Consider the following 17,613-nt stretch of genomic DNA (forward strand, 5'->3'; position numbering starts at 1 on the left):
AAGCATGGATTCATTGAGCAAATTACAATCCCTCAGCGCCAGAAAATGGCAAGGGAGAAAAAAAAAGAATTATTTTTTACAAGCTCGGGCCAAGAAGTAAACAATGAAACTAAAAGGATCATAAATAGCAATATGCAATAAAGCTTATGATAGTAATCTCCAAGACATGCACTAACTAATTAAGATGAAGAAGCCGCCGCCCCTGACGACGATGACGAATGATTCTTACAATACTGGACGCTACTCTCATCCATTTTTTCCAGCACATAGTGTCCCAAAGTCTCAGTTGCTTCCACTAAGTTGTTCTTGCACAGAAACTCATTGCCACAAATCTTTTCCACTTTTCCACAGAAGTCATGAACAAACACATGCGTCTTTGGGTTGCCACCTTTCTTGCTCCTAGCGAGCACACCCGCGGTGAATATGGCTGACATTCTTCCCGGTGCATCAGGCCAATCACCCCTTGGTCCATCCACCAATATCACATCCCAATCGACCTCATAAAAATGGTTGGGAAGGTCATTGAGTCCTAATTTACACTCAGAAAACAGAAGATTTTGCACTGGCCTGCAGTCATTTCCTACTTGCTCTTTAGCTGAAGCTATCAGCTCCTTCATTTCACTCCTTTTGGTTGTGTATTGCACGTCATAGGCATCGATTTCTGGGTGCTTTTCTTCAATGTATGCAGCGTAGTACCTATTTTCATCAATGAATACTGTTCTTCCATTGTGGTTGAGGGCCTTCCAGAGAAGGGTCTCCTGCGTGAGGCCAAAGATTAGAAAGTTGCAAGGTGATGAGCATTTTCTGAGCACGTCAGAGATGGTTTTGAGGTCTGAGTGGGGCATGTGGTAGGTGTCATTGGATTTTGAGGCATAGTGGAGGAGGGTGTTGATTACAGTGGAAGGTAAGGGGGTGCTGCTGAAACCAGATGTTGAGGAGGAAGAGGCAATGCCAGAAGCAGTGGTAATAGTGGTAGCTGAGGTGGATTCTCTTGTGTAAATGAGGGTGGCAAGGAAGGCGAGGGTGAAGAAGGATATGAAGGCTAAAAGCCATAATCGGTTGGAGCTTCCTTGTTTTTGGATATATGGGTGGAGGAGAATGAGTTTTGTGTTAGTGTTTGTGTTCTTCATGTTCGTTTGTTGGAGTGGTCCAGAGAGGGAAAAGTTGGGTTTTGAATCTCTCTCTTTCCTTGCAGGATTGGTAGAGCTAGAGATTCTGAGCTCTGGGGGAAAAATGGGGAAGACGGTTTGATTTAAAGAAGTATTGGAAGCAATGTGAAGGGAAAAAAAAAACTAATGAGTGAGACCTTACAATGACCGTGTTTTCAGGTTCTAGAACTGAAAATAATGTTATTGAGAGCGAAGTAGTTATTTTTGTTATAGTTGAATTTGGTTTTACTTATCTCCATCTTTATGTGGTTGGTATTTTGCATTAATTAATAATTCCTAATATGCACATTGTTTAATTTATGAAGGATGGTTTATGCTGAACTAAACAAGGATGAGGATAGCAAGAGGTGGAGGAGCAAGTGTTGGGGTGGTTGGAGTTGAGATAAGGGAAGGTATAGGCAATACCTGTAGTGACCCAATATCTAATTACAAACCAGAAGTCGCTTTTCCTTCTTGATTTAATCTTTAGTTTCTAAGTAACCCCTTTAGAATATTGGCAACTTATCAAACAAGTAGCTACCTCTGAAGGGGACTAAGTACCCGCAGTGATTTCTCTCCTTGATAATACGTGTGACGTGGAGTATCTTTTTTTGTACTTGGTAGTGATTTACTAAGACAACTTCAAAGTACAAAAAGTAACAACAAAATCTCTTTATAATTTAGATTGTGGAACAAGACTTTCTAGCCAGGCAGATGATAACATAAATTGATAAAAGTTAGTATCTGAAGAAAGGAAAAAGAAAAGAAATACGAGTACTTCTTTCTTTGAGTATTCAACTTAGCAACTACTTATGACTTATTATGACTAATCCTCAGGTTCCTGAGAGTACAAGGTTAAATGAAAAAGGAATGAATGGTTAGAGAAAATTAATGTTCGAGATACAGCTTTCGTTAAATAAAGCAGATTTTAACAGAAATTGTGGACTTGGAGATTATGATAAATCTTAAGAATAAAGGGTAATTCTGGGTAGGCTCTGGGAGATTTCATTACATGTCGGTGAGATATTTCTGTTTAAAGCTAAAAACATAACACTGTCTAGTACACCAAAAATAGGTGTAATGTTTATACAACAATTTCCATTTTTTATGTGGTGCTTCGTTTGGTGGGCAAAATTACCAAGTCAGAGAAGTGATGTCATTGTTGTGTCTTAACATTGAAACCCGCATGGCTTCGAATGACCAAACACAAACTGTGGCGGTTCAACAGGAAAAAAAAAGAGCTGATGGAGCATTATTGGGTTATTGAAATGGGCCTCAGAGGAAATCAGGCCTCATTCTCATTGAGCCCAATTTGTAGTTTTGTGTACCGTTTTGAAGCAAACAACCTTTGCACCTCGACCAAAAAAAATTCCCTGACTATGAATATAACTGTAAAAAATGCCTCTAAAAGAATTTGTCCAAATTGAAACAATTGACTTGTTGGAAGTCCGAGGAAGAAGCGGCGACCAATGACCACGAAATATTAAAACAAATAGGAATTTGGGCAACTTAAAAGTAAGTCCTTAAAATTAAAAGCAAATATCTTAATCATTGGTCAACAATTGACATCATATATTCCCGAAATCGTGAATTTATCAAAAATATTTCGTAGTAGGCTTTTGTTTCCCTCCTCGTCAACCAAAAATAAATAGTGTTGTGTAATTTTATTAATAAGTAAATTTAATTATAAATTTTATTTCAACAATTATTTTTTGTTTTAATTCTTACGCAAAAAGTTATAATTTGGTCTATATATGTAATATTATTATGGATCAATCTCTTTCATTTATTAAATTTAGAATGATATACATTTAGTCTCTTGACACTGTTTTTACTTTAACATTTATTTTGATTTCTCTATGTAAAAAAATTTCATTCTAATTCCAATACATGACATTTTTAAAAATTTCGTTCTATGCTTGAAAATTATATTAATATTGTATAATAAATGATAAAAATTTATTTGGAATTTTTCATATAAAAATTAAAGTATAAAATTTAAAGTAAGAATTAAAATAAATAAGGTATAAAACCACCAAATTTTGAATCTTTCCACTTCAGTTGAACAAGTCAAGAGGAAGACGAGTTTTTCTCTCTTCCTATTTCATTATTATCGCTGTCCTTATTCAGTATTATATATTATCTAACTCATTTATTTTAGAGTATATTTTTTTTCTTAACTTTTCGATATAAAATAATTTTAAATTTATTTATTTATTGCCACTGTATTTTTTTATATATTCGTAACTTTTACTCTGACGCTTCATTTTATTTCTAACTAAAAAGAAAAAATTGACCTTAATATGATTTGTTATATTTATTTTAAAAATAATTAATTTAATGAATACATAATATTTTTTTCTCAAATAAACAAGAAGAAGGAAATTTATTATTATTATTTTTTACGAATGAAACAAACGTGAAAAGAAAAGGGGGAGAAAAAAGGAACAAGAAGCTGGAGGAATGATCACGTGATGGCGTGTGGAGCAGGATGGCGTGATTCTGACGCGAAATAGGGAGGGCAATTTTGAATGGGGAAAAACAAAAAGGAGAAGTTTAAGATGAAATCAGGAGCGTTGGTTATAGAGAGAAGCGGTGCAGAGGGGAAAGTTAGTTGGGTACAGAACATAGTGTGCTGTGTTGTGGTGATAGAGAAAGAAGTAAAGTGTTTATCCAATCCAATCCAATCCAATATATAACAGAGCAGAGAAACCAACAGAACGCAATCTCTGCTTCAAATAATTAGGAGCGGAGTGGAGAATTGAATCCAAACAGAGACATGTCTGGTATTGCTCGTGGACGCCTTGCTGAGGAGCGTAAGTCATGGCGTAAGAACCATCCTCATGTTCGTATCATTCTCTTTGCTCCTTTTACTTCTTTTATTTCTTTTTATTTCCCATTCGCTTATGTTATGTCTCATCGATTTCATGTTCCCTTTCTGTTACTATCCTTTCCATGTTTCTCTCAATTAGGGTTTCGTTGCCAAGCCCGAGACTCTCACAGATGGTACCGTCAATTTGATGGTTTGGCATTGCACTATTCCTGGCAAAGCTGGGGTTCGTTCTCTTCTCCCTCGTCCTTTTATTTTCAATTCTACACCTGCTAATATATGTATCTGTTATCAATTTTCTATTTAGTTGACATTTTTTCTACATGCTTTTGCTTATGCTGTTACATCGATGAGGAGGAAACGAGGCAATGATGCTGATCGTTTACTATTTTCTCTGTTTTTTTTCTAATGATTGGTTGGGGTTTAAGGGCTATTAGTTTCATCCTCTAAAATTCATCTTTATTATTCATCAGTTTTATATACAACTAATGATTCCAGGTTTAAATTCAGAATAATAAGTGGGCAACCACGTTGGATTGTTGTGTTTTTTTGTGACATTGGTTTGGTTAACATTGAAATTTTGCTAGTACGTTTTAGGACATTTGCGTGCTTTAGAGGCCACATGGGATGGCAGATTTCTTGCCACTGTTAGTGGAATTAGCAATCGTGTGGCACGGATCGTTAATTTGTAGTCCTAATAGTTTAAGAATGGTATGACTGTATGGAATTCTTCTAGTTGTATAATGCTTCAAGCATAAGGCCTATACAAAAGTATGAAAATGGGTATGGACACTATGCTACATGTTCCCAAACTAACGTTTTTTAAAATGCGCATTGATGTCCAACCCTGCATCGTATGGATACCTTGATACCAAATTTCTACTATTACCTGTATTTTAATTGGACAAAATTGTTATTTCACATCTTAATTATAAAACTTAACAAGCAAAACATTTAACTGAATTTAAATTCAGCACAATAAATTAATTAATAAACATACAGTGTGAATAATGTTTGTAATAAACAGCATAATTGAAATAATTTCAATTCCAACATTGAAAAACAAAATAAGAAATACCTAATGTATTAAATTGTATGTTCATTGCTTGCATTTCCCAAGATATGTAAAAAATAAATAAAAAATCTATATTGACATTGATTAGTTATACATAGTGATTTGTGTAATTAGTTTTTTTTTATTATATAGAATATATTATATTGAATAACGTACGAGTAATAGAGCTGATTGGGTAGTAATTCTCCTTCCCATTGTAGATATTTTTGTAGTAGCCATTGGATTCGGGTCTAATGGCCAATCATACCTATGTATAAAACTTGATGGTATACTGGTTTATAGTCAGCTGGTATGTTAGGAGCAGTAATAGCATTCCCCCTTTAAGATGATACTCCTGGTAATTTTCCTCATTGAGTCATTGGATGGAATGTAGGATACTAGGATTTGATGGTCTTTAAATTTGCTTCCCAACTTGCTCTTTATATGCTTATTCTTTCACAGTGACATTCTATGTCTCCTGGGATGTCCTGTTTCTTATCTTTTGGCATGTGATTGGAGGAATTTTCAGTTTAAAATTTTATTTATCTACTAGAACTAAGACAATGACATAGTAAAACAAAAAGTGGGTCAAATTGGCTGTTATTTTATTTATCTACTGAAAAGTTTTATATTTGCATCGTATGGAAAAGAAATGTGCCATAGATAAAGGTCTTGGAAATTATTCAAATATTATATCATATAAAGCTTATGTCAGTAAATCATGTCTGACTTCATGCCTTGGATTAGATTTGCAAATGAATAAGCAACTTGGTTGATGATGGGCACTGTTATATATGTATAGTAATTATTCTGCATGTCATTTGCTGCAGACTGATTGGGAGGGTGGCTATTTCCCACTGACGATGCACTTCAGTGAAGATTACCCTAGCAAGCCTCCAAAGTGTAAATTCCCTCAAGGTTTCTTCCACCCTAATGTGTATCCATCTGGAACTGTTTGCTTGTCTATACTTAATGAGGATAGTGTAAGTATATTCTTCGGAAAATTGAGAGACTGCTTGAACATACTTCTGAATGTATATACTTATAGATTCATTCTTTTATTTTAGGGGTGGAGACCAGCTATAACAGTGAAGCAAATTCTTGTGGGCATCCAAGACCTGCTTGATCAGCCCAATCCTGCTGACCCTGCCCAGACAGAAGGTTATCATCTATTTATCCAGGTAGCTAATCTGGCAAATCCTATTCTCCTCAGGAAATCGTATAACTGTAGTTGTTTTCAAAGAGTAAAAAACAGCAGGCATCATAATTAATCAATGCAACAGGGAAGGATCTAGAAAACATGTAAGGAAGAATAAATAAATATGAATAATTATTTTACTAAATTACTAGACTCTGGAAATCCCTCCCTGCAAGGCAAAATGGGGGGTGGCAATAATATACTTTCGGAAGGTTCTGTATATGTGGCCCCTGCTCCCTACGAATTGCTTATATATTTGTTCTCCGAGTTGAATATTTGATCATTGAGCATAGTGTATCAGAATAGGTATTGAGACATTATTAACTTTGTTGCCCAATTGGGTGGGAGTGCAGATTTTTGTTTCGTATTATCAAAGGTATGTCCTTACCTAATATTATTTTCTGCAGGATGCGGCAGAGTATAAGAGAAGGGTCCGGCTGCAGGCAAAGCAATACCCACCTCTTGTCTAGTGCTATATCTGCTCTCTTTAGGAATTATTCTAGTATGTTAGATGATGTCTTCTATTTCTTGTCTGTTCTAAAACTGTTCTGTGATTGTTGGCTCCCATAATATGCAGACTCCATGGTTTTAACTATTTCTGCTTACTCTCAGGTCTGGATAACGTGTTAATATATAACAATGTGAAAGTCAACCAATAATACTTTTTGGCGACACTTGCTGTGCCTGATGTTCGCTGGTACATTTCTATATGAATGGATAATTTACTGTGATGGGTTATTTGACGTTATGACTGCTGCTCTAGAACTTTTCTGTTCTGAATTTGTTGCTTCCATTTTGGAAATCAAACCTAGACCTTTTGGCCAATTGATTTGTCATTTGACTCTTGTATCCATGTCACGTGGCAGCATAAATTATCACTAAAAGTTTTGTTACCTAGGTGATGATGAAGCATTTTCCTCTTAACAATGTGCTTCAGTGGCATATGCTGTGACCGCTGCTTGATTGACCTCAATCCCTCCCCTAATCAAAAGAAGCGGGGGAGAATATTCATAAAATTGGTTTTGCGTTAAGGTGTAAAAATGATTTGGTTGCACTCATTACATGTTAGTTTCTCTCTTTGATTCCCCATTACGTTGATAGAGTCATGGGTGTAGAGGAGGGGTAGAGGTGGCGTGTTTTGACTTATGTAAATATTTTTACGTGAATGTGATAATGGATCCCTAAAAGAAGGTGGAATTCTGCCCCCGCGGAATTAAACCATTTACTAGCTTATTATTAACTTGCATTGTTGCCTTTTCGGCAAGTATGTATCCTCAACATTATCATATATTTTATTCATGAGGTTCATCATGACATTTGATGTTATTCATGCCGACGAATAATGCTGGTACACAAAATTCTCTTACCTTCCGAACCGTGTGATTAGCACTAGTTCTATCATTCTCCAAGCTAGCAATATATTTGAGTAAGTCTTAATACAAGTGAATAAACCGATTGTGGTCAAGATTGAATATTTGACACTTACATAAACATAACAGGAAATTTGGGTAAGTCTTAATATTTGAGTTCCTTCAAATTTTGAAATTTATGTTACAATAATTTTAATATTTCTTTTCATTTTAGCTTTGAAGTGACAACTATTGGTAACTCTATAGGAATCACAGGGTTTTGGAGGAATAAAATTTTGGATTTTCATGTAACACAACCAATTATCACCTGTCCATTCACATTATTTTTCGCGTGTTACCTTGAATGCCACTATTATCATCTATTAACTTGATCAATCACTTTTCCTTAGATATTTTTCTAGAGATCCATCATATAACTGGAAATGTTTACCTTCGGTTTGTCGTTATACATATTTTTCCTTTATCTTGATATAATTTCACGAAAATAATGGAGAAAAAACCCTTGTTTAGTATCGAGCCAAACAAGCAAGTTCACTTTTCACCAGCCATGCATCATATTCCACTCACACAGGACAAGGCATCTCTTTCATTTTGGGTCAATCCTTTTAAATCTGAGTGACTCGACTTCTTGAACCAATTCCACCATACTGGTATGAGAAGACAATCCAATTTCCATAGCTTTCTTGCCAGCATTTCTAAGAGCTACAGTTCGTTTCCTCATTTCTGCAGTTATTGTCAGCACATCAGTCATTAGTTTTTCACTGAAGAATTGCTCCGCGAATAGAGGCCAAGTCACCATGGCCAAACCTACGTTGTCTAGTATGAGAAGTTGTGGTTCCATATTAGATAACCTCTATTGCTTTCTTTCACTTTTTTCTCAAATTCCCCCAGAAATTCATCATCTTTACTTTCATCCCTCTTCCTAACACCCATATGAAATTGTGATCAAGCTCTTTAGGAGCTTTAGTTACCCCTCTTCTTCTTCTTGTCGTTCCTGTTTTTCTTTTTCTTTTCCTTCTTCACCCTTCTTTTTTGTTGTTGTTATTTTTCTTTTCAGACTTGAAATTCAGCCAATTTTTTTTGTCAACGAATTGAGCCATTTGAGAACTCTTTTTCTTTTTTCTCTTTTTGTTTTTTTACTTGAAATCGAACCATTTGAGCCACCTTTCTTGTTATTGTTCCTGTTTTTCTTGTTTACCTTTCTTCTTGTTGTTATTGAGCTTGAAATTGAATCATTTGAAACATCCCTCTTCTTTTTTTCTTGTTTTTCTTTTTCACTTCTTCTTCGTCCTCTTTGTTCTTGTTCTTCACCATTCTTTTTGTGGTTGTTCTTTTTCTTCTTTAAGCTTGGAATTGAGTCATTTGAGATTTCTTTCTTCTTGTTCTTATTTTTCTTGGACTTGAAATTGAATCATTTGAGACATGCTTTTTTTTTTCTTTCTTCTTATTTTCGGGCTTGGAATTTAACTATTTGTGATACCCTTCTTCATGTTGTTGTTCTTTTTTTTGGGCTTGGAATTGAGCCATTTGACACCTTTCTTCTCGTTATTGTATTTCTTGAGCTTGAAATTGAACCATTTGAGACATCTTTCTTGTTGTTCTTGTTTTCTTTTTCTTTTTTTATTTGTTATTTTTCTTCTAAGGCTTAGAATTGAACCTTTTGATACATTTTTTCTTCTTGTTGTTCTTGTTTTTCTTCTTCTTCATCATCCTTCTTCTTGTTCTTGTATTTTTTCTTCTTCTTTTTGGGCTCAAAATTAAATCATTTGAGACATATTTCTTATTGTTCTTGTTCTTATTCTTCTTTTTTGTTTTTTCAGCCATTTAAAACACCCTTCTTGCTGTTCTTACTTTTCTTTTTCTCTTTACCTTTCTTGTTCTTGTTCTTCTTCTTCTCAGGCTTAGAATTGAGCCATTTGAGACACATTTTTTCTTATTCTTGTTCTTCTTGAATTTAAAATTAAACTATTTGGATACCCTTCTTGTTGTTCTTTTTGTTCTTTTCTTCTTCTTTTTCTCCTTTGAATCATTTGAGACACTCTTCTTATTCTTATTCTTATTGTTTTTGTTTTTCTTCTTCTTGTTCATATTGTCGCTATTCTTGTTCTTATTATATCTTCTACTTTGTTTATCCTATTGCATGTCGTTATGAGCGTGTATTTTTTGAGGGAATGCTAAGCAAGGTGAGCATGGTCACTTCCACCGAGAAACATCAACTTGGGAATGTCAAGGTTAGCCGCAACGTATGTTGTCCAAGGGTAGAACATGTCGGTGATAATGCAATCAGCTTTAAAATGTTTGAAAGAGTAGTTGAATCTCTCCCTCCACTAATCATTCTGTGTGTATGGCCAATACGAATTAAAAAATAAAGAATGTATTGTTGAGGCGAGCGAGGTACATGCAATTATTTATTATTATTATTATTATTATTATTATTCCAAAAGCGGGCCTTCAATCCACTAATGTAATATTTTTATTGTCCAGCATATACCATATAAAATAAAAAGAAACTTGTCAACAGATAACTCTATTGAAATGGATTACAATTTTTAATAACATGAAACTCAATTATTTGACGTGAAAGTAAATAATTAAAAAGTTCACTCTTAATCACAAATTTAAAGAGTTAAAATAATAAAAACAAATAGAAGCTTTAAAAAAATAGAAACAAATAATTTCAAGAGTAATTTGAGACTGAATTTTAAGTTTTTTTGAGTTCTTTTAAGTATGTTCTAATTAAAATAAATAAATAAATATCGTAAAAAACAAATTTACATGAAAATGGAAATAGTATGAATAGTGAAATAGAAATAGTATCAAATTAAGTATAAATATTTTACAGAAAAGTACTAAACAAAAATGTAATTATAGAAAAAGCATAAAAAGAATAAAAAATACACAAATTAGAATTAAACTGCAGAAAGGTATATTACAAAAATATAAACGTACAACTCTAAGCAAACAACAACAAGGAATGTGAATCCTCTAGTAATTGGCATTTAGCTTAGTGCAGAGTTTCAGTGTGCAGAGTATCTGGGCATAAGTGTGGTGCAAAAAGTTGTCCAAGTAATGTAAAACTTTGAAATATTTATAGGCGGATAAATCATACCTGCTACCCCTTTTTTGTGGGCACATCTTAGTAACCACCTTCTGTGAATGCTTCTTCTTAATCACTGACAGCCATAACTATTTGTGGTCATGCTTTCTCCATGTCTGCATGTTGCCTAGGACTGTTTCTTGTGTCTACAATTTCTGACCTTTAACTTGTGTTAACTGCTGGTAACCGCTCATTTACTAGTAGTTTCAGACCTTATGATTTTTCATCATGTTTTCTCCCCTCCTGAACTCCATCTTGTATCTTGACCTTAGAATAAATTTCTTATTATGTTTTGACAATTTCAAGGAAGTTTGTTGAAAGTTAGACCTTTGGTTTTGACCAATTCTAAAGGAAATTTAGGAACTCATTTAGTCTCATTGACTTAGAATAATTTTTCTATCAGTTTCTTATTTTTTTACCAATTTTTGCTAATTTTAGTTCGAGGCTTGAGAACTCCCAGAAATTCCTCAAAAAGTAACTATCTCTTCGATAGAAGTTAAGGTTCATATTAAACTTCCAAAATTTCTCGAAATTGAGCCTTTTTTTTTTACATGGAACAAGACTCTTCTTATAACTTCCAAAACTTTTTTGAAGTGTAGCCTCTTTTTCTTTTTTGATAAAGAACGAGTCTCTTTTACCGGCCTTCATAGAAAATGAATTAAAAAGTAGTTCCTTTGTCATGTTTTGAACTTAGAATTTTCATAAGTTCTTAGCTCGTTAAGATGTAAGGACCTATAATTGTCTCTGATATTAGTCAGAAAATATGTTTATGATTGATCTTTGAGATGTATTTTTTTAAAAAAATACATGATCTATTTTTTGCTACGAAAATCTAGTCAGGACTTTCATATCTTAAAAAAAATTTCTTTCTTCAAACAGAAAGACACTAAATGGATTCTAAGTGTTTATTTTTAATGGTATGTTTCTATCAGAAATGAGATAGAGAGAGATAAAATAAGGAGTGAAATAGAAATGATGTAAATAAAAAAAAAATAGAAATGATATATTGTCAGGATGAATAGAAATAGAAAAAAATTTGTGAAAAATTTTAATTTCGCATGTTTGTATTAGTGGAAAAGAGAATAAAAAGAAATTAATAGTTTATATAAAAAATTACAACACTTTAAAAAATAATTTTAATTAGAAAAATGAATTTTTATTATATATTTCTATCTCAATATAAAATTATTAATTATTTTTAATAAACTTACTATAAAATATTGATTTTATTTTCTAAATAATTAGATAAAAACAAAAATAAATAGATTGTATTTGCAGTTGCATATGGGCTGAAATGAGTGAAATGGTAAAAAGGTGGATCCTAGCACAAATTTCATGCTTAAATTTCAGTCCATCCAAATAAAAATAAATATATTGTAATTGTTAATTTTAGCCCATACTCGTTTTCATCCATGCTTTTCCACCTCTCGTATTGTCAATACAGCGAAATAGATCATCCTTTGCTAATAAAAAGTTGGGTTGATTTGAAACACAAACCCATCAAAAGCGTTGCACTCGAAGTTCTGATGGGGTGGAGGATTCAAAATTCCAATAAAAAAAGATGTAATTAAAATAAAATTAAGATTAGTTTTACTTTTTCTATAAATTATTTTTTATATCTGTTTTGGTTATAAATCTAGACCATTCATAGCTTAAAAAATAATAGATTGATGATCACTGTCTAAGTCTTGTGTTGATTTAATTTTATTATATTTTCGGAATGGCAGATAGATGCACGGACTGATGATCAATGTCCGAGTGGTTAACGTTTTCTTGAATATTCCATTTGGGGCAACGATTTATAGATGTTTGTTTCAAATAAAAATAAAGATGGGTACATTGTACTTTCATGCTATCTTTCCGGCCGAGTCATCGCAATCAAACTCCATTTATTCATTAAAAAGAAACATACATAAAACATGGAGAGTGAATTGAACTATCAAGGATTCATCGTCATCGTTTCATCTCAGTTCAGTTTTGACCCTTGGAAAGTTTGATGGCGTTGAGATCCTTTATCAGTTCCACCATATTGTTGTGTGAAGAACCACCAACCTTAATAGCTCTCTTCGCCGCACCACTTAGCTCTTTCGCCCTTCTCCTCATATCTGCATCTTCCTTTCCACCACCCATCATCAAAGCAATCGCATTTCCAATATCTTCCCTTTTCACCACTTCACTCCCAAACTCATTCCAGTTCCTCCACTCTTTCGCTCCCACTCCCACCCCAATTCTCAATACATCAACAAGCCTCTCATTGAAAAAATGCTCAGCAAAAAGAGGCCATGTCACCATTGGCAACCCCGCGTTCACGCTTTCCACAACCGTGTTCCAACCACAGTGAGTCACCAATCCTCCAATCGCTGGATTCTCCAAAATCAGCAACTGGGGTGCCCAACCCCATATTAGATAACCCTTGTTCGTCTCTTTCACTCTCTTCTCAAACTCTTCCAAAAACCCACCATCGTTTTCACCCTCGCCGTTTTTCCTAACAACCCAGATGAAACAATGCCCTGAATCTTCGAGCGCATGCGCAATTTCCACAAGCTGGGATTGAGGGAACTTGTTCATGCTCCCAAAACTCACGTAGAGAACAGATTTCTCTGGCTTCGAGTTGAGCCATTTAAGCCACTCTTGCTCTTCATTTTCTCTTTCTCCTGCGTATCCTCTTGCAGATTTATCCGAATCATCTTGGTTTGCCCATAACGAAACTGGGCCCAAGCCCCAACTCTTGGTCCCCATAACCTTCTTATAATGCTCATAATAAGCACTCTCGAGGTCATAGAAACTATTGAACAACGATCCATAGCTTCTCTTTTCAGATTCCTTAATGGTCTTCATCAACTCTGTGTATGGATTCGGAGACCTAAGCCAATCGGGTAACTGCAAACGCGTCATCTCCAATTTATCGGGTAAATCCGGTAAAGTGAATTTATCGTTGTCGGATTGCACGTTCAAATGGGGTGCGTACTGTTCCACAGAATGCGCCGCAGAGCGCGCAAGATAGCTAGCGCCGTGAAACATAAGCCTCGGAATGCCGAGTTTGGCGGCAACATCGGCAGTCCAAGGGTGGAACATATCGGTGACGATGAAATCGGGTTGAAGGTCGTGGAATAGTTGTTCGAACTGTGGTTGGAGAATGGCCAAACCCATGTATATTTTGGGGATCATTTCGCGAGGAGTGTCTACGTTGAAGGCTTCGATTCCCGGTGGAAGACCCACCGTGGAAGCTGGGAAATTGACAACGTGGGTTCTGATGGAACGCCCGCGAGTGGAATCGAGGTCAACGGAGTTTTGGAAAATTGTGGCGTTGTGTGCGGTGGTGATGATGGTGACATCAACGCCGTGCATGGCGAAGAGTCTTGCCATATCTACAAGGGGAATTATGTGACTTGTAGACAGAAAAGGAAGGAAAATCGCCTTCAACACACACTCTTTCTCCATTGCTTCACTATTTTCTGCTATCATTGGATTCCTCACGATCGATGAGTACCCTCGGTAAGTGACTCCTTTATTATGACAAAATTCTAGTGCTTTCGGACAGATACTGTTATGCACCATTATTAGTGGCAGTGTTCTCGTGGTTCACGGTTGAGTGTTTTTTTTAAAAAAATGATTGATTGATGGTAGTAATTATATTTTTCACGAACATATATAAATAAATATATTTTTATGTAAAAATTTCAGACAAATAAGACAAAATTAATTACATATTATATATATATATATATATATATATATATATATATATTCTGAATTGAATAAATTTACTTAAATATTTTCATTTAAGTTATATAAAAGTTAATTTTAATTAATTTTTATATAAATAAAAAATTAATTTTAATTGACTTTTATTTAACTCAATGATGCACGATTATATTTAGTATAAAAATAAATTTAAATCGAATTTGTTCTTATCGTTACTATTTTTACTTCATTTTCATGCTATTATTTTGCTTATTTAGAAAGTCGATTTTAATATATTTTTTTTAACTTACCTGTTACTGCATTCGACTTTTTTTTGAGGTAATGTCATGAAATGTTTCCTACGGGAAAATTCTGCTTTTTAATTTTTTAATATATTTTTGCTCCTGAACTTGAAGCGTATACAGGAACCCGCCACCTGCCTTGAAGGACCGTTGCCTCTTATCTTTAGGGTCCATACGCATAGCCTTTACTGCCACCTCTCTATCGATTAATATTATTTCATCGAAAGAAACAAAGTAGGTTGCAGCAAAACAGGAACAGAGGAGAGAGTCTCTCCATTTTGATTTCAATTGTTATGAATATTTCAGTTGTGAAAAAAAAAATGGTAGAGAAAGAGTTGGTTGCAGAAAAAAATGTATGTATAGGGATGAATTGGAGAGCATAATTCATGGCTGCAAAGATGGTAGCTACTTGTTTGTCGGGTCTATTGTTATTGCATCTCTTATATTATACTTTTCTTTTTCTATAAACTTTGTTTCTTTTGCTTTTCAATTTATTAGTATAATTTATGAACATTTACCATGTATTGATTGTCTGAATCCCGATAATTTACTTCTCTTATATCAGCGTCTTAAAGCTGTTGTTGTTATGAGATTTTTGATTGGAATGTTTTTCTTCACTTGCCCCCCAATATCAATCTGCACTAATAATGTAGTGTGTAATATGGTATAAATTCTCCTTCTCCCCAATGACTATTCTGTGCTATAATCAAGGAAACCTACAAACTAAGGAGAAAGGTAGCTAGTCTGCAGAACATTCATGCCAAGGAGATGTTTTTCCATCAATTTGGAGTAAAAAAAAATTTCTAAGTTACAAAAAAAAATATAGCAGTAGAAATCATATTTCAAGAAGTTTTTGAAGGTAAAAAAAAAAAGCCTCATTCTTTATTGAAATTAGGTACAAGAAGTATTTAAAGTTTTTTGAAAAGATTATATTTTGAGTTGTTTTAAAAAATTTTGTAACACTCAAGTTTTTCTTAAAATTGCTCAAAAGACATGAGAGCAATAGAAAATTATTTTAAATTTACAACATTGGAAGCCTTTTTTTTTTAGAAGTTTCTGAGGATTTTTTTAGTTATTGGACTGATGATATCTAAAATTGGTCGAAATAAAGAAGATTATTTCAAGACCACAAGGCTAAACGTCTTTTGATGAGTTTTGAGGGTTTTAAAATTTCTAACACACAGAATTGCTCGAAAATCAGGAATTGGTCATAAAATATTTTAAGTTCATAAACTTAAATGAGCTCTAGTCTTTCTCCAAAATTGCTCAAAAAATAGGGAATGGTTAGAAAATACTCAAGTCCACAAAACTAAGAAGAGCTCTAAGATTATCCAGAATTAGTCAAAAAAAGAAGTCAAGAAAAAATTATTCTAAGATCAATGTTAAATGAGCCTCTTAGATTTCTCCTAGAACTGCTCAAAAGATAGAAAATAAAAGTCCGGATAGGATTCAAAAGTTATCGCAAGACTCAAAAGCAGTCACCAACAATTATCAGCATTTACCACCTGACAAAGGTTCAACTACATCAAGATAGATCGTGGGCGATAGCGATTATGGAAGAAGCCCCAAGCGACAGCACGATCACAAGCAATCAAGAATAATGGGCAGCAGCAGTTGAAGGCAGTTACTGATAAGTGCTCGCAAAAGAAGGAGAACGGTGATGGTCCTTTTGCCCATAAATACTTCAAAGATTCACTTTTTGAAAGATGACTTTTTGCATCAAAAACCTCCACACGCTGAATCCTTGCACCGTTCCAGACACTAGCTCCCCAGAGGCACATAGTTGCTATTGTTCGTTGTTGCTAAGGAGTTGTACGTTACATTTTGCACGTTTATGTTTCTGCATTTTAGTTTCATTTCATTTTGCTTGTTTCTGTTCCTGCAATTTGATTCTTATTTATCACATTCTTGTAAAAACTTCTATGTTTAATCTAGTTCTACCCATTTACTATTCACTACTCCTGTTTAATACTCTTTTTACGTCATTCATTTAATTATTTTAATCACAACATACTTAAAAAAATTCAAGATGACCTAAATTCAGTTTACAGATTGCTCTTAGATTATTTGTTTACAAACTGTCATTTTTTACCATAAACACCATCCAAACAGTATCGCATTACCTTAAAATGTTACTTTTTGCCGAAAGAGATTGAATTATAATCAATTTTTTCTTAGAGTATAAGTGTGGAGCAAAGTCGATTATAGTTTGACCTTTTTTTTAACGAGTAAATATTAATAACAACAAAATTAATTACAATCAATTTTGCAATAATAGCATTAGTGATAAAGTTGATTTAAATTAATTTCTTTACAACGAGTGAGTAGCATTAATAATAAAATTGATTTAAATTTGATTTAAATCAATTTTAAATTGACTTTTTTATAATGAATGAGTAGCATTAGTAATAAAGTTAATTTAAATTAATTTTTTTATAATAAATAAGTAACATTAACAATAAAGTCAATTTAAATCAATTTTATATAATATAGTCATAATAACAAAATTGATTTAAATCGATTTCTTTATTGCATTAATAATAAAATTGATTTAAATCAATTTCTACATCATATAGTTGTGCATTACTAATTTAAATGAAAATTGATCAAAATTAATTTTTTATTTACACAAAAATTTATTTAAATTAACTTCTATATAACTTAAATAAAAACATTTATTCAATTTAAGTCATATATGTAATATGTAATTTATTTTATTTTATTTTATTTTTATAAATTTCCTTTTTTATCTAATATTTTTATTCACATATTATAAATATTTACTTTTAAAGTCTCTCCATCTTTTTTTTATATATAAAATTAGAATATTTGTGCCTATTAAAGGCTATATAAGGTTATACTATACACATTGAAAAAGTTAAATAATATAACAAATATATTAAGTAAAATTTTATTAACTTTATAAAAGC

General features: G+C 33.3%; 3 protein-coding genes across 6 annotated transcripts; 1 reads left to right on the top strand and 2 right to left on the bottom strand.

Moving 5' to 3' along the window:
• On the bottom strand, positions 1–1,314 carry LOC113869236 (protein IRX15-LIKE-like). The gene has a single exon (XM_027505466.1). It carries the CDS (start codon positions 1,128–1,130, stop codon positions 180–182), a length of 951 nt encoding a protein of 316 aa, XP_027361267.1. The 5' UTR covers positions 1,131–1,314; the 3' UTR covers positions 1–179.
• Positions 1,315–3,768: 2,454 nt separating this feature from the next.
• Positions 3,769–7,553, top strand: LOC113869039 (SUMO-conjugating enzyme SCE1). 4 transcript variants are annotated; one of them, XR_003505458.1, is made up of 7 exons: positions 3,782–3,993; positions 4,121–4,204; positions 5,863–6,015; positions 6,100–6,213; positions 6,638–6,732; positions 6,843–6,927; positions 7,129–7,550. XR_003505458.1 is itself a non-coding variant. In XM_027505147.1 (6 exons), the coding sequence occupies exons 1-5, from the start codon at positions 3,928–3,930 to the stop codon at positions 6,698–6,700; spliced, it is 480 nt and encodes a 159-aa protein (XP_027360948.1). In that variant the 5' UTR covers positions 3,769–3,927; the 3' UTR covers positions 6,701–6,732; positions 6,843–7,550. The 4 variants fall into 4 exon arrangements, 2 of the variants coding, with proteins under 2 accessions (XP_027360948.1, XP_027360947.1); XM_027505147.1 differs by having other exon boundaries at positions 3,769–3,993; positions 6,843–7,550; XR_003505459.1 differs by lacking the exon at positions 6,638–6,732 and having other exon boundaries at positions 7,129–7,553.
• Positions 7,554–10,859: 3,306 nt separating this feature from the next.
• On the bottom strand, positions 10,860–14,138 carry LOC113870254 (soyasapogenol B glucuronide galactosyltransferase-like). Its single transcript, XM_027506847.1, has 2 exons — positions 12,680–14,138; positions 10,860–10,894 (listed from the first exon to the last, which is right to left on the bottom strand). The coding sequence occupies exons 1-2, from the start codon at positions 14,136–14,138 to the stop codon at positions 10,860–10,862; spliced, it is 1,494 nt and encodes a 497-aa protein (XP_027362648.1).
• Between the last annotated feature and the right edge of the window lie 3,475 nt (positions 14,139–17,613).

The sequence above is a fragment of the Abrus precatorius genome, unplaced genomic scaffold (assembly GCF_003935025.1).
Source record: "Abrus precatorius isolate BTA unplaced genomic scaffold, Abrus_2018 Scaffold6, whole genome shotgun sequence".
In the NCBI taxonomy this organism is placed as follows: Eukaryota; Viridiplantae; Streptophyta; class Magnoliopsida; order Fabales; family Fabaceae; genus Abrus; species Abrus precatorius.

Coding starts and splice junctions, on each gene's coding strand:
- LOC113869236 (XM_027505466.1), bottom strand. CDS start 1,130: ATGAAGAACACAAACACTAACACAAAACTCATTCTCCTCCACCCATAT.
- LOC113870254 (XM_027506847.1), bottom strand. CDS start 14,138: ATGGAGAAAGAGTGTGTGTTGAAGGCGATTTTCCTTCCTTTTCTGTCT. Junction 10,895..12,679: donor CGCCATCAAACTTTCCAAGG/GTCAAAACTGAA, acceptor TGAAACTACTAG/TAAATGAGCGGTTACCAGCA.
- LOC113869039 (XM_027505147.1), top strand. CDS start 3,928: ATGTCTGGTATTGCTCGTGGACGCCTTGCTGAGGAGCGTAAGTCATGG. Junction 6,016..6,099: donor CTATACTTAATGAGGATAGT/GTAAGTATATTC, acceptor CTTTTATTTTAG/GGGTGGAGACCAGCTATAAC. Junction 6,214..6,637: donor GTTATCATCTATTTATCCAG/GTAGCTAATCTG, acceptor TATTTTCTGCAG/GATGCGGCAGAGTATAAGAG.